Raw genomic sequence first — 16,284 nt, 5'->3', positions numbered from 1 at the left:
TCTAAGAAAATCTCAAGTTTTCTCTCTAAAAGTACCTCTCTCTAGATGACTTATCCCTTCTAAGATTTTTTGGATTCTTAAAAAGACCCTCTACTGACTTTGATAGATTTTGATAAAGAGATCTTAGCTGTTAACCATCGAATAGCCAGTCCTATGAGGATTTAGAGTTTTTATTTGAAAAATAATCATGATTTAATACTTTTGGACATTAGGTTTAAAACAAAAATTTTGGGAAGCTTGTTAAAATGGCTTCACATCGGATAAAGAGAGTTGCTTGAGGTGTTGTTAGAGAAATATCAAACCAATATGAGGGTGGTACTCTCTAACCTATTAATGGCACCTCCCAATGGGAGGGAGTTGTTGATCCTGTCGGAACTATTTCGACTGTGCATCAGGAATCGGACATGGCTCGATTAGTGCAAACTCTAATTGGGGTGATACAGAGACAGTAGCAATTGCTTGAACAATAATAGACACACTGAGATATACCACAACAGTATGGTCATGGAGAACAACCAGTGCAGTAAAACAACATCGTGAAATTTAAAAAGCTTGCTCCACCAGCCTTCAAGGGAACTACCGATAAGGCTGCAAATGGATCGGGTTGATCCATGATCCGATCCGACCTGACCTAGTTAAATCCGACCCAGACCTATGGAGCTGGGTCGGGTTCAAAAATTGGACCCATTCCCTTTTCCGGATCGGGGGGTCTGGATTTTTTAAATTTCAATCTGACTCGACCCGTGAAGACTTTTGGGTTAATTTGGATCTTAAGATACATGACCCAACTCGATCCAAACCCAAACATAGGATGCGAACCCAGTTAGAGTGACTCACCCAAATAGGGATTTGGACTTGGACCAAAATTTTTCAAACTCTTCGATCTTTCCCATCCGATTCTCAAACTAAAAATCTTCAAAACTAAAAATTTTTCAAACCCTTCAGTTCTTTTATTTTGACTGTTGTAATATTTATAACAATCCAAGGAGAAAAAATTGGATGGATTCTTGATAATTTAAATGAAGAATATCTCGATTACTACTTTTGACTTTTTGCTGGACTCAATTTTTTAAACCTTCTGATTTATGTTTATTATGCCATGAAGTACAAAAGCAAGAGGGCTTCTTGAATTTCAATTTATTTTGTTGACTTTAAAAAATTTCAGAGCATGCTCTAATGTGCACAGATGTTGTGTCATCCACAGTATATGCAGTCATATTTTTAATTATGTACAAGTATTCCTCTTGTATGATGTTTTAGATTGAGACAATTATATCACTATATAAAGTTCATATATTTTTTTTACTTTTCTTCTTTTGTGTGGATTTTTGAAATCTTGACTCTTCTCAAAAATCATTTGTTTCCCTCTACTATCTAATACAATTAAGTATTAAAAGTTATAGTTGGAGGATTGAAGGAAAAAAAAAGACAAGATGACTTTCTTAGTTGTCATCTAGCATTAGTATTCATTGATGGTAGGTTTCAAATAAATTAAACCCGTGATCTGATCCAACCCGAATCGGATCCGAATTGAACCCGCATTTCATAGATTGGAGCCGGATTATATATGGACTTGACCTGACCCGAATGATCCAATAGGTCAATAAATTCGGCCATGGACTCGATTCGATCCGATCCGATTTTTTATCAGGATGGGTATGGGTCCAATATCAAGACTCGATCAAGAAATCGAGTCGGGTCGGGATCACTCAGGATCCGATCCGACCTGATCCATTTACAGGTCTAACTACTGAACCTTTAGAAATTGATAATTAGATTATAAAGATGGAAAAGACGTTTGCTATCTAAGAGTGCCGCGATGATGAAAAGATTCAGTATGCAGCTTATTTACTACAAGATAAACTGTTTAATTAGTGTCTGAACTAGAATGCAAAAATATGAATAAGATGAAAAATGACTCATTTGGGAAAGATTTCGGATTTCATTCTATGATTAGTATTTTTTTTGGAGTATGAGAATCCAGAAGGAATAAGAGCTTATTTATCTGAAGTAAAGAAGTATGAGTATGGCTAAATATAAAGCTAAATATATAGAGCTGACTAAATTTGCCCATACATAAAAATATTTGTCTGTATTCATAACAGCATGGTTCTCTCTCAAAATTGTGCTTTGATTTCTTCTGTAAAGTAAATAGAAAAGAATATGGAGCGGTTAAATCATTATAATGGATAATGACTCTTTTATCAAAGAGGACCTCAGTTTGAACTTGCAATGATGGCACTGCCACCATATATCCGGTTTGAGCCCTTAGTGCTATCTAAATCACCTAAACTATAGTTTGACCCCTTAGTGCTATCTAAATCACCTAAACTATAGTTTGACCAAACCCTAATTTGATGCACCACTCTGTAACCCAATAAATTTAGATATTCAATGCCAAATTGAAATTTTGGAGGAATATAATTGGTACATAAAACTCAAATTAAATAGAGTTAAGCTATGGAATTAAGTTGATTATCCTTAAACTTTTACAAAGATTTTTGGTAGCTACTGTCACACTTCAAATCCGAGATATAATATGATTATACTATCGAGGGATACCGCCCACAATAATATGAAACCAACTATCATAATCTTAAATAAAATAACCCATGATAACACAAAATCAACTATCATAATGTTAAATAAAATAAAAGATCTATCACTGATAAAATGTAATAAAGAGGTTCAATATAAATATAAATTAAATCAAGACCGGTTCAAAACATCTAAATCTAAAATAAAATATTCAATTTATTTTAAAATTTATAAATAATTAATTATAAGTTTATAATTATCTCAATAAATTAAATCCAGCTATAAAATTTTTAAGCTTGCCAGTGCAAACCTCCAAGTCTGGATCCTTCATCATTTCAAGTAGTTTTATTTTTTTATAAAAAAAATAAAAAGATAATGAGCTACACTAGCTTAGTAAAATCCATACTTTCTCACTGGACCAAGCATAAATTTTTTTATAATAATATAATATTTAAAAATAATAGATATTATAAAAATAAAATATTTCAGAGAATAATATATTAAAGCAAGTTGTGAAGTAAATCATGCATGCATAAATTATGAACATTTCATAATATGATTTGTAAGTTATTTTTGTTATGTGTTCATATCATGTTTTAAAATATTGCTAAGAAATATTTGTGCTATGATCACTTTATATTTGTGACAGAATCATATTTTTTAATCGATAGAGTTTTTATTTCGTTTGCTAACTTTATACCCAGTGGTAGGACTATATTTCTTATAGATGCTAGCTTCGGATGTCGATCTTTTTAATTTTAGAGATTTTTTCATAGCTATTTGAGATTTTTTAAAATTTTTTCATATCTTTTTCTTAGAATATACATACATACGTTGTGTACACACACATATATATATGAAAAAATAATAAAGTTTATGCTTCTTAACATGTTATTTTCATAAAATATATTCATGAAATTGCATATTATAATAAAATATATCTTTTTATTTCACATATGCTGATTTTTTATTTTATAAAAAATATAATTTTTTAATAGTAAATCATATGCATAGAAAATATGGTAATAAATAAGAAGTATAAGATCTACTTATCTCATTAGTCTTAGTTTTTTAGACTTCATTAGAAAAATCAGCTAATTCTATTTAAGATATTAAATCATAATTAATTTTTATTCGATAAATTTAATAAAATTAAATAATAATAAAAAGAAACTAGTTGTTAACCAGATGATTGGTCCAATAGACCACTCGGATACCAGAGTAGTTCCGAATCTTTTTGTCAAGATCACCATAGGTCCCTTAGAAGAGAAAGGCATGACTCATAATACAGGTCCATAGATTTTTTTAGAGAGAGAAAGTGGGTGAAGAGAGAGAAAATAAAAAAGAGAGAAAGAGAGCAACACTAGAGAGAGAAAGTGGATGAGCAGAGAGAGAGAGAATCATAAGAGAGATGTCCTTTCTCTCTCCTTTTTTTTTTATTCTTTTCTTTCTTTCTTCTTTCTTGAAAAACAGGAAAAGGGACTTTCATCGATTTTTAGGTGCAGCTGAAGGTCCGATAGTGGTGATAAGATGTGGTTTGTGATGGGCGATAATGGATAGTCGACGGTGGTGATCGGTCGGCAAGAAAACAAAGAAAAATGCTTGAAAAATAGGAGATTTGCCTCTTTTATCGAAGTGATGGGACGGGCTCCTTTTTTTGTGGATAAATATTATGAAAAAATTGATCAACTTTTTCATTGACCAATTTACTCATATTTTCACACTTTTCAAAATGAATAAATTATTTTTTTATGAATAGTATTTACTCATGAAATGAAAAAAATCTTATCCATTTAAGAGGTGGCTAAAATCATTTTTCTATCAACCAGTAAAATAGATATTTAATTTTATTTCTAAAATATCCTATCCTCATTTTTAATGCCTTGTCATTCAATACCCAACAACTCAATCATCTATTTTTTTTTTAACCGAAAAAATAAAAAAAATATGGATATATTTTAGTAACTTATCTAAAAAAGTAGTAATATAAAAGAATATAAGTAACATATTTGGAAACCATTTTTTTATGTATAAAAAAATATAGATAATTTTTTATTTGAATATTATTTGATAAATATTTATTTAAAAAATATAAATTTTTAAATAAATATTTACCTATACAAGAATGGGTCCAAAAGATAAGCCCTATTTCCATATAGATTCATCAATTTTTTTTTCTTTTTTTTTTTTATTTCATTCTCTTTTTTTGAAGATCTGAAGAAGAGCATCTAAGAGAATGGAGGGATTTCTTAGGTTCCGGTTGGGGTTTTTTCTCGAGCATGTGCGGGATTTTGTGCAAGCGGTGGCGGTGTGAGTTGGTCCCTTTAGGTTTTAAGAGCTTAATCATGGTAGAAGCATGATATTTTGTAGGGTTTGGGGAATTTTTATCAGAGGATTCTCCTCTGGCGACAAAAATTTCAATACAAGGTCTGCTCTCACGACAATATCAATACGATACCAGAGTTGATTAGGCGGGTTCGGCTACCCGGCGGGTTTACCATTTAAATGGGACGGGCTTGGATAATTTTGTAATCGGGTTCCAAACGGGTTCGGGTAGTAAGATTTTAAACGGGTTCGGACACGGCTTGGGCAAATCTTGCGGTACCCTGCCCGTTGCCATCCCCTGATTCCCGGCTTATATGGTACCAGCAAGAAGAAAATAGAGAACAGTGAACGTTACTCAACACGTCGCTCGAAGGTTTGTTCTCTTTTGCTGCTAGATTCTTTGTAGATCTTTCTTTGTTGCTTGCTTGGTGACATAAGCCTTTCTTACGTCTATGATTTGGTGAAAATTTAAATAAGATTTCAGATCGAGATTTTTCTTTTTCTTTTCCGAGTTTCCTGCTCCAGTTTTAGGGTTTTTCTATTGAACTGTCAGTTAACCCTGTTTTGAGTGCACTGATGCCTAATAATTTTTAGTCCTTGATTGTGATTATTTTTAATCGATATTTTGAAGATCAGTTTAGGATATATTTCTACGGAGACGGGGTGAAAAAGAAAAACTCGGAGTTCATATAATTTTGTGTTGTTATGTGGATTCTTTATTTTCCTATCGTTGGTTTCACTATGCTTACGTGTTGTAGTAAACCTTTGTCACAAGTCTTTATCATGTTTATGTTTGAGGAATTTAATAGAAGATGATGAAATTCTTAAGGGCTCTAAGTAACTTATGTTGCCAATGAGCCTTTGGTTGTGGAGTTTCATTTGGTTGACTTGATGAGGACTAGGGATGAATTTGATGGTCCTTGTTAATTTGAATGAGCTTTGTAGTTTTTCACGGGAGTTATTGTATTGTCATTAACATCTTGTTCTGGTGTTTATTTGGTATATAATTGAAGCGGGGATTGGTTATCTTAGTTCTACTTTGACAAGAAATGGTTAGATTCTTTGTGTCGGTGCACTGGATACTTCAAATGACTTTGGTTCATCAAGAAGATCGCTTGGGCCTACTTTGTCAGTATTTTGATCCAATGAGAGAGGATTCATGTCCAAATTTTTCCGATTTGAGTGCTCATGATTGATGCATTTGAAGCTGAGGAGATGGACCTCACAATTATGCATGATTGATTTAATAAATTAAGTAGGTATTTTTTGCGAAAAATTCTTTACATTTTGGGGGAGGATTCGATGAATAAGTTGGTTAAATTCTTGGATGACCTTTTCAGGAGATTTGTAGCATAAGCATGTGTGCAATGACATGCATAGGAAGAGCAAGTTTGATGGTCAATTATGATGAATGGCTCAAGTTAGACTTTATCTTAGGGACATAAAAAGCTAAATTGGGCATGGTTGTGAAAGATGGACACTGGATAGGAATGCAAATAATATGCTGGTCAAGTTCTTGGATGACTTTCTTTGGAGATTGTTGACATACGTACGCCTGAAATGAATAAGATCAAATTCGACACTCAAGTTTGATGAATTCATCTAGAGAAGGTTTGTGTTGGTGAACTAAATTAGGCATAGTTCTTCAAGATAGAGAGGTACACCAATATCTTGTATCATAGTTTCCAAATTAAAACTGATCGAGTGGATCCTTCCATGCAGAGTAGAGTGAACCTTGATTCAAGTATACTGGAAATTTGGGTCCTGTTCTGGTGATGAAAGGGTGCTTACTGCCCAGAAATGCTGGTCTCATGACTTTGCTTGCCTTCTGCAAATGCCTTGGGATTCATGATAGGTTTAAGGTTGAGCAGAAGTTGACACAATATGTGTCTGTAATTAGTTAAGGAATGCTAATTTGGGTGGTATCATCACTTTTATGAATTTTGATTGTGGTGCTAATAAGCTAGACAGTCCCTTTGTGAGAGCGGGCAAAGTTAAGGAAACTGTTGATATAGATATTTTTTACCTGGATGTTCTTCAGTTTCCTCCTTGCTTTAGGGAATAGTTGTATGTTTTTAGTTTACATTATTACCTTGTAATGTTTATCTTATCCATTACTTGTCAAAGAGAACATAAAAGACTAACCCATTGATACTGGAAGAAAAACCAAAGATGTGAAATAAAAAAATGCTTGGATATTTAAAGTTGTACTGCTTACCAATTTAATGACTTTAGTAAGTATTCTCTGTATAACTCGATCGGTTTCGATGGCTGGAAAGGCAATGTATCATTCTTAACAGGATTTCTTCATTCTGCGGCATCAAGGAAAATACCCTTTTTTATTTTTTAAAGGTTTCTTTGTTGACTTGGTTCCTCCATTGTATTTATCAGCTGCTTTTAGTTTCAGGTTGGAATTCTGCAATTTTAGTGTATGATTGCACCTCCACACCTCCCAAGCTGGCAACATGCACACAAGAAACAATTCCAGGTCCTTGTAGGACTGGATGAAGTGGTTAAAAATATGCTTTATAATTAAACATCTCTAGCGATATCTCAGTCCATTGGGTTGCTTTTGGCAGTGTACTAGCCCTGTAGATCATCATTCTGCACTTGTCATATCCACGAAAAAATCTTGTTGATGCTGAATGTTATGCTGTTTAAGTGTGAATCCTGACTGCAAGTAAAGCAAAGTACAGCAAGGCCCATAAACAGCCCACATAATTATGCTAGAGCTTCTCCATTGGCACTTAAATGATCCACCTAAGTTATTGGTTAGCGTTAGTTTATTCAGTCTCCAGTCTTGAAAACTGGATGTCATTTTTCAGTCTTGATTCTGACCTAAACATAATGGCAATTGAAGACCTTTTCACACTTATCAGTAAGGATAAATTCTTTATGACTGGTCATATACTCAGTATAATACTATATAGCATGAGCTATGCTATAATTCTCTTTTAAAATTATTTGGTCCTGGGTGGTTGATGTAGCAAGGATATTTGAATGAACATTTTATGACCTCTGTGAGTATTACCATGTATAATTGAATTCATAAGTTGGAAAGGCAAATATTTCATTCTTAATTGTAAATCTTCACTCTGTAACATGAAGGAAAATGACTTTTTTGTTTTTTTTAAGTTTACTGAGAATTTCTTTTTTTTTTTTTGTTGACTTCATTCCTCCCCCATGTTTTCGTTCCTATTCCTTGTTCATTTCTGCCAGCAACACATACCGAACAATTCCAAGATCATTGTAAAATGAAGTCATTGGGGTGGGGGGGGGGGAGCTTTCGGCAGTCCATTGGGTTGCTTTGGGCAGTATTCTAATGGCCCTTTGGATCATCACTCTGCGCTTGTCCTCTCCACCATGTTGACACTAAATTTTTTTTTATGCTATTTAAGTGGGAAAGTGGAAACCAAAATGTAAATATGATGCTATCAAGCCCATGCACACCCAAAATTGCTATGCAAGAACTTCTCCATTGTCACTTAACTGGCACACCTAAGTTGTGGGTTAGCTTTATTTATTTGATCAACTCTGGCCTTGAAAACCAGGTCAATTTTCATTTTTGAATCTTGATTCTGACCTGGATGTTATGAATTGAGGGCTTGTTTACATTTATCAGTGGGGATAAATTCTTCCATGAGTCGTCGTACACAGTATAATGATCAAATTAGCATTAGCTGGTCTATAATTCCTTTTTAAACTATCTGGTCCTTCATGGCGGTGGTAGCAAGGATATCCAAACAAACGTTTATGCACCATGCTGCTTCATTTTGCTATGACAGTTCATTTTGTGCTTTTTTGTGTTTGATATGGTGTAACATAGATCACAACAAGCACAAGCATTTATCTGAATCTATTTGACTGCTCAATTGCTCTAATTTATGAGAAAACTGTGTGCAGGCGGGAGTTGCTAAGTAGAGAGAGAGAGAGAGAGAGATTAGCAGGAGGAATTGGACAAGGTTGTTGGTTTCTTAATCCTGAATCTGGTTATCAAAATCCATCAAAAGGCTGTTTTTCCATTTCCAGTAATTGGGGATTGTGCAAGTGATCAATTCTCAGGACCCCTTCTGTTTCTAATTTCTTCTGCATTGCCTCTTCATAACTTCCACTCGCATAAGAGAGGGCGCATATAAGGTGGTTGGCCATCTAAACGAACCTGAGAAGCTCTCAAATCATATTCCTTTTACTTGATGATACTGAAAACTAAGCCAATGTATTAAAGGACTATACAGAATTATGTCTAATAGGCTGATGACTGATAAGTTCCATTTTTCTTGGTCCAGACTTGATTGCTTTTGGTGTAAGATGTCGTCAATCAAGGGATTCAGCAGCCTTGCACCCAAGACCAAGAACCTGATTGTCGCAGGTGGGTTGTCTGGCTTTGTCATGGGTGTGTACTACTACACCATGAGAGCAGTTGGAAACACAGATGAGCTGCAGGTTGCAATCGACAAGTTTGAAGAATTGAAGAACAAGGAGGAGGCCGAAACAGCTGCCACACCTCGGTCTTAAGACTGACAACTGGCCTTCCAGTCACAAAACTTTTCTTATTTTACCTTGTTGGTGTTGTAAAAGCCTGTAGAAAAGAGGTGGTCCAGTGACAGTTTATTGCTGCTGGAATGATGTCCCAGGAGAAGGAATAGGATGTGTAGTGCTTAATAATTATGAGTTTGTTCTCAATTGTGACAGCTAAATAGAGTGCAAGTGTCACTATAACTGATGGATCAATGTTTTGACTTATAGTATGGGTGTTGTGTTTTCTTAAAAAATAATACCTGTTGGTCATTATCAGAAATAAACTGTTTTTGCCCCCGTTGCCGGGTGTTTCTATGAAAACATTCTTTGCTGCACAGGAATTTGCAGCATTTATAAGAAGCTCTATGCAGACGTAAACAAAGAAGTCAGTGAGCTCCAATTTATCAAATTTCTGAGAAGGGACAAAACATTCTGATGCACATTATCAAATGTCTCCTTTTGAACTTTGAGCTCTAAGTTATCTACTTAGATGCTTGGTGTGGAGTATGGAGGGGTAAAACTTGCTTGTAATGGCCCTGGTGGAGGCCAACCTCCCGTTTGCTGAAGATATTTTGCGTATCCTGAAGCCGATATCAACCAACACCTTATCTTAATCGTCTGCATCTCAAAGAGTGAGCCCTGTAGACCAACTTAGGCACTATTGCTGAAGTACTACTGAATACTGATGAAAACAGTCCTAGGATGCGACTGATGCTACCGTTTGTGTAGTCCATGCCTCTCCAAGTATGAAAATATTGAGCTGCTCTATGGGCAACACTTTTTTGCGTTCATGTGCAATGCACAAACCTGAATGTGTCAGGAGTCTACAATGGTAGTCCGTGGAGCATCACCTCAGAGTATAGTAGAGAACTGCACTGACAAAAAATTGGTTCAATCCAGGCACCCCTAGGTGGAAGCTGACAAATGCAGCCATAATCTATTCCTGTTGAGGACCCAGTAAACTCTAGACATGCAATTATAAAGCAATCTAAAAGCCTGATGAATTCCTTATGATCTTCCAATGCCATCCATCCTAACAGAGCGTGCCCTGTTTCATGCTATGTTGAGATCTATTCATGTGATGAAAAAGCAACAGATAAGCCTGATGAATTCTTTGTGATCTTCCCTTGCAATCCATCGTATCAGAGTGCATCCTGTTGCATGGTTACCTCTGTAAGCGGATGGATCAGTTTAACAGTGAAATGCACACTGCACCAAAACATGTTCACATGTTTGCAAATCATCAACATCGGTAGTTTGATTACTGTAGGTTGGATGCAAGATTGAAAACCCACGAGTATCTGATTACATATTTCCAACTCAGCACTCAAACTTGCATTATTTCCTGGAATTCAATTATCAGGAATTCCATCAAAAAAATGAAGACTCAATTACCAAGGAACAAGTCAAAGAACAAGCACATAAACCTGTGCCATCTCTTCATGTCCGTTTAGGGGAATTCGTTTTTCTGCTAAAGGTTTCCTCCTTATGATTAGAAGCAGTATTGCCACCATTTCTTATGAATAATCTGAAAACTGACACAGAAGAATGTCATATCCACACAATCAAATGTAACTATTGTGGTCACAACGAAAACACATTTCTAATAGAAGATCCACACTAGTTTTAAATTTAAATAACTTTATTTTTCCAAAAAAAAAAAAAATGCCACCTACAAAGTTTACGGCACGAGCCCAATTGAAACTACTTTTTTCTGGATACAAAAGGTGGCCAATCAGTATCGATTTTGGAAGTAGAGGGTTGAATTATGAGTGCAATGAATCAATACTTCTTCTTAAGCCACTTGATTGGGAAGGACAGTCCTGGACTTCCCATCTAGCCTGCTGCTGAAAATTCTACTGAATATATCTCAATATTACAGTCTATAGTCTAAAAAATTTTGACCACATCTTGAATAATGATGCTCTTAATTATTGAAGCAAATTCAGTAAAACTTTCAACTGATAGAGAGAGATGCCTTGATACGGTCAACAATGTGAGCAAGGGTTTTTATATTGTCGTCAATAGCCTGATTGACACAGGACTCCAAGTCATTCATGGCATTTGTTTTCTGCTGGATTTTTGCTGCTTCAAACTTGTCTTGGCATACCATTAGAGACCGGTTCATTCGTTCCTGAAGGGGAAAAGAAATAAACTGAGTTGCAATTATAATGGTAGGGGAGCTAGGTGTTGCAGAGTGTTTGCATAGTTGCAGATTCATAGCTTATGCTTATCAAATAAATATAGTGAAGACATAAGTTATAGCAGAGCATCCTACAACTATAACATAAATCACTAGAGCATGACACAAAACAAATACAATTTACATGGTCCACAAACCAAAAATGAGAATTGCATGGATAGATCAATGATACCCCAGTCACAAGCGAAATACTATCACAAGAATTAACAACCTTGTTAAAATACAACCTCGAGACTCTCCACAGTACACACTAGAAGGTAAAAGTTTGAAACTTTCTTAGTCTCTTAATGCATGTCTGAACCGCTTCATGAGCATTAAACCAGATCTCATATTATTCACCAAGCTAAATCTTCTCCTATTTTGTACAACTACACTCTTTTTTTTTTTTGGTTGTTGTTGTTTCCTCATTTTTCAGAATGACAAAATTTAATGAACTGAAATATGTTGGAGGATGAGGTTGATTTATACATCAGCATTCAGGGCTGCTAGCTTGATACTTCTTGTTGACTCACTAAACTAATTTGATATACTATGTTTCTCATTACCACTAGATTTTAAATTTATCAATGTTGGTCCCCCTTGACCTCTAGGCACCTGCCGAACACCGCAGTGCTAGGAGACCTATTGGGCCACCCACCTGCCACTTGCAGTATTTCAAATGTTGTTTGTGATTAAAAAATATATTTGAGTCCTAAAATTATGGAACCATGTCCTATATATCATCTTATGATCACATGTGCAATACGAGAGGGAAAAAAAATCAAAAGAGGGAGAAGAAATAAACTTGCCCATCTCTCTATGCATACACTCCATTTGGTTTTTGAGGCTTCAAATGCACCATTTTGGGAGTTTGGATTTGGCTTGGAGTGAAATGATTTTATAACTTTTAAATGCTATATAAGACAAGATTTTCTAAGCAGCGACATCAAGAAGAAGATGGTTTTCACTTTATGTATTGAAGAAAGAATAGAAGTAGCAGGGGAGGTAAGGAGGGAATGTGAGGGAGCAGAGAAGGCAAGACAGGTGTTTAGACAAACTTGATATGTTTTATACAAATTTGTGATTAGTCATTTATTAAATACAATACCACAATGTATATGTATTGAAAGATATAAAAGATGTGCGACGACCTGCGATAGTATTTAACATAATGATGGTACATTTACTTCAGTTGCACTGCACTATCAATTGCTATATTAAATTTAGCATGCTTTATACTAAAGCACGTAACCAAAAGATAATGCAAGCTCTGTTATGTGGTTTTATTAAAACCCCCTTTACATCTCCCATTTCTAAAATGTTGCATCTTTTATGTGAAAATGAAGTAAAATAAGAACAAGGAATAATTTCTAAAATTAGAAATAAGAGCAGTAGTGCATTGATCCAACATTGATCTCATGCATGCATGCTTGGGCTTGTGTATTTCAAGTAAAAAGTCCTAAAAGAACAGTACATTCAATTTGGGAAAAAAAAAAACATCTTTTAAGAAAAATATTTTAATCAACTATCCCAATTTCCTTGCGCCCAAAACAAGTGGAATGGAGGAAAATGATTCATATAGCTGACCCAACTAGTTTGGGATTTAGGCTTAGTTGAGTTGAGTCCCAATTTCCTTGCTACCTTAATGGCAATGTATTCCTTCTTCAAACATCTTGTACATCTCTTTGCTCCAAAATCCAAAAGTAGGACTACAAACTCAATTATTTTGGACCATCATCCACCACAAGTCCAGATTGATTGCATGTCCATGAAGTCAGTCAAAAAACTTTCACAAGAGTCTCAGCACCTAAGTTTCTATACTTTCCCCATCTTCGTTGATAGACATATCTACAGGTGTGTTTTCCTCCCATTATGGGATGTTGCAGGCTCAAAACACTAAATAATTGACTTCGAGCCCCTGCACTTATTCCTTTATGCTCATTTCGTACATCCATCTCTGGTGTTTGCAAGTTCATATGTATATTCTCAATTGCAAGAACATTTCCAATTATATTCAATCCTTTCGCTATCCATTATTTATTCTTACCAATATCCCATTCTTCATTTTCTCCAATGATTTAAATTTCAGATTGTCCTTTATATCAGGAATCGTCCACTTAGAGTGGTGCATCCTCTTGGAATGTCTTTGAAAACTTGAACCTGCACATGCCTCATAAGTGTTTCTTCTCATTTTTCTTCTTCTTCTTTTAACGAGAGCCACTTCCCCATGCCCATGCTCCCACATCTGCACCCACCTATAGTAAGTAAGCAATTGATAGCTACAATGAACCGTCATCATTTGCTTACATGTTTTCTCACTCATGTTCTAGAGTGTTCCAGTGCCCCAAATTAAGAACTATAACTTTAATTTCTGTTTTTGTCTCTTTTTGAACCAAACATATGACATGTAGCAATGATGAAGCCCTAAGCACTACCAATCATTCCATCCCCACCAATCAACTCCACCCAAACTATTAACATCAAGAAACAAGAACTCCTTCACATTTATCTTCATAGAAAACAACAGCAAATATGCTAGTCAAAGAAAAATCATAAGGAACCAAAGAAACCACTTTGGTTTATAGAAACAAAGGAAGAAGAAAATCCAGGATACCTGAAATCTGGCCATTTCAGTCTGAACAATATTATTGGCATTGACAACAGGAACACTGCAACGCTCCACGCAGTTGTTGATATCCTCCTGCTTCCGCCCCCTGTCGAAGCATTCATACGCACATTTGAAGTACGCTTGCTGCAATTCCCATTAAATTTAACAAATTTACCAACAATATACAAGTAATTAAATGAATGAATGAAGAATCATATACCACTAAAATTTTAATTAAAAATATTTAAAAAAAAAAACAATATGGAAGAAGCAACCCACCAAACTTTACAAAGAGAATCAAAATCATAGAAAATACTGCTTAAAGGAGAAGAATTGGCATTACAAAAAAAAAAAACTCAAGCATTAAATCTATGATACGTAGAAGAAAATAAGATTGATGGAGCAATGAAAGAAGAACAAGAAGAAGAAAAGGTGCCTGGAGACTGAAGTTGACGTAGTCTTGGATGGTAGAGAGCTGATCCTGCGCCGCGACGTTCACTTCCTCGAGCTTCCTTCTCAATCTATCGGATACCATTCGTTCTTCTACTGCCGCTATGTGGTCCATCTCCCGTTGTTTCTCTATCTCCCTTGTTGTTGTCGGTCCTTTCCTATCAGCCGCTTTGGGAACGAAGGGGTTCAGGGGTTTTGGATGCTTGGCGTGGAGAAGAGGATTCCGTTACGGTACCCCTCCGGAACAGTTTAAAGCTACGTTATGTAACCTCAGTCCGCTGGCCTTAATTAGTACACCTGGCCCAGCCTTGGCTGGTACTCAACCCAGATACACTCGACCCTAAGCAGCTTGCGTTGAAATCGAGCCAGCCAGTCCAAATCAATGACAAATCAGAGTTCATGAACTTTACCAAAAAAAAAAAAAATCATGAAAAAGCCACTCTCATTCCTTCTCTACAACCATATTTATAATTCTAAATTTATATCAGTATCTATGTAAAATTCGAAGAATAGTTTTTTAAATGACTAGATAAATAATATTTGGTGTTGTACTTTACCTTCACTTTGTGTGACATGTACAGTGAACATATACGTGCATCTTATATAACATTGATCAGGTTGGCTTGGATCATCGATCTCGTAAGCATTAGTTTGAGCTCAGCATAATTTTAAATCAGCCATCGAACACATACAAGTATTAGACTAACCTTCTTCTAATAGATCGGTGCGAACGTACATTTAGTTTTGTTATGACTAATTTTCTATTGCGTCTGTCGTCAGAAAAATATATCTACAAAAAAAAATTCATACTAATCAAAATTATATCCGACGAAAATCTTTCGATATTTAAGTCAGTGAAAAATGATGAACATCGGATGAATGTTTAGAGAGGCAAAATATCAGTTCAAAAGAGTGTCTTACCAAATGTTGTTCATTTACTTCTTTTTATAGACGAGTTGTTGATAACGTTTGTAACGGTTAGATAAGTGGATCCCGCTTATTTCAATACTATGTGATCGTGGGATGAACGGTGATACCCATCACTGATCATGTTCTGGCTATTATACACTTCTGCGCTGGCAGTTTTTGGTATGCCGACTCTATGTCGGTAGTCTGAATATGCCGACTATATGTCGGCAATTATGAAAGTCCGAATGATCATCGATCGGTAATTTTAATATGTCGATTGTCATCAGTACGAAGGCAGTTGAGTCGTCATAGTCGGAGTTTGCTAGAGAGGTTGAGAATAGCCGATTGTTGGTCAGCCACTCGATTGATAGTTGACGGTTCGTGCTTATCAAGTCGATTGAAAGTCGGAATCGGGGGAGTCAGCTGAATTATCCCAACAGTTGCCCCCACTCCTAAGTCCAAGGTAGCCTGATATGTAGACTAGCACGTGGTTTAACACGTTGGATGAAGGGAGTTGCCACGTGCTATCTTGAGCCCCGATTCAACTGTAGACATTAACAATTTCTTTAAAAAAATGAAGGATCTCCAGCCATCTTGTCGTTTTGATAATCGTGAGATCATCATTGGGGTGCGGTTCGAGAAGATAGTATGGCATCTGAAGAATCGATCGATTTGATTCTGACTAGTCGATTTTGACTATATGTTCAGTGTCATTAGCTCTGAGCCATTCATGCGGATAGTAGTGAGGTGGCGT

General features: G+C 35.6%; 3 protein-coding genes across 5 annotated transcripts in view; 1 reads left to right on the top strand and 2 right to left on the bottom strand.

Moving 5' to 3' along the window:
* Nucleotides 1–5,091: 5,091 nt before the first annotated feature.
* LOC105037560 (uncharacterized) lies at nucleotides 5,092–9,606 on the top strand. Of its 3 annotated transcripts, none has more exons than XM_073243565.1 (3): nucleotides 5,138–5,236; nucleotides 8,767–9,000; nucleotides 9,150–9,606. In XM_073243565.1, the coding sequence occupies exon 3, from the start codon at nucleotides 9,172–9,174 to the stop codon at nucleotides 9,376–9,378; it is 207 nt and encodes a 68-aa protein (XP_073099666.1). In that variant the 5' UTR covers nucleotides 5,138–5,236; nucleotides 8,767–9,000; nucleotides 9,150–9,171; the 3' UTR covers nucleotides 9,379–9,606. The 3 variants fall into 3 exon arrangements, with proteins under 3 accessions (XP_073099667.1, XP_073099666.1, XP_073099668.1); XM_073243567.1 differs by having other exon boundaries at nucleotides 5,219–5,236; nucleotides 8,767–8,825; XM_073243566.1 differs by lacking the exon at nucleotides 8,767–9,000 and having other exon boundaries at nucleotides 5,092–5,236.
* Nucleotides 9,607–11,002: 1,396 nt separating this feature from the next.
* On the bottom strand, nucleotides 11,003–14,836 carry LOC105051491 (uncharacterized). The gene is made up of 3 exons (XM_010931971.4): nucleotides 14,608–14,836; nucleotides 14,178–14,315; nucleotides 11,003–11,515 (listed from the first exon to the last, which is right to left on the bottom strand). The coding sequence occupies exons 1-3, from the start codon at nucleotides 14,734–14,736 to the stop codon at nucleotides 11,339–11,341; spliced, it is 444 nt and encodes a 147-aa protein (XP_010930273.2). The 5' UTR covers nucleotides 14,737–14,836; the 3' UTR covers nucleotides 11,003–11,338.
* Nucleotides 14,837–16,071: 1,235 nt separating this feature from the next.
* Nucleotides 16,072–16,284, bottom strand: part of LOC105051506 (2-alkenal reductase (NADP(+)-dependent)) — a 2,571-nt gene continuing 2,358 nt past the window's right edge. The window contains 1 exon segment of the mRNA XM_073243003.1: nucleotides 16,072–16,075. Within this exon segment, the coding sequence (XP_073099104.1) occupies nucleotides 16,072–16,075 (4 nt within the window).

This window comes from Elaeis guineensis, chromosome 9 (assembly GCF_000442705.2).
Source record: "Elaeis guineensis isolate ETL-2024a chromosome 9, EG11, whole genome shotgun sequence".
Taxonomy (NCBI): domain Eukaryota; kingdom Viridiplantae; phylum Streptophyta; class Magnoliopsida; order Arecales; family Arecaceae; genus Elaeis; species Elaeis guineensis.
Note: the sequence above shows the minus strand (reverse complement) of the source record. Positions and strands in the feature narration are given on the sequence as shown.

What these genes read in the sequence shown, in the direction of transcription:
- LOC105037560 (XM_073243566.1), top strand. Translation starts at nt 9,172, where the DNA reads ATGTCGTCAATCAAGGGATTCAGCAGCCTTGCACCCAAGACCAAGAAC.
- LOC105051491 (XM_010931971.4), bottom strand. Translation starts at nt 14,736, where the DNA reads ATGGACCACATAGCGGCAGTAGAAGAACGAATGGTATCCGATAGATTG. An exon ending in ACGTCAACTTCAGTCTCCAG is followed by an intron (nt 14,316 to 14,607) that starts GCACCTTTTCTT and finishes TGGGAATTGCAG; the next exon opens with CAAGCGTACTTCAAATGTGC. An exon ending in CTGAAATGGCCAGATTTCAG is followed by an intron (nt 11,516 to 14,177) that starts GTATCCTGGATT and finishes TTTCCCCTTCAG; the next exon opens with GAACGAATGAACCGGTCTCT.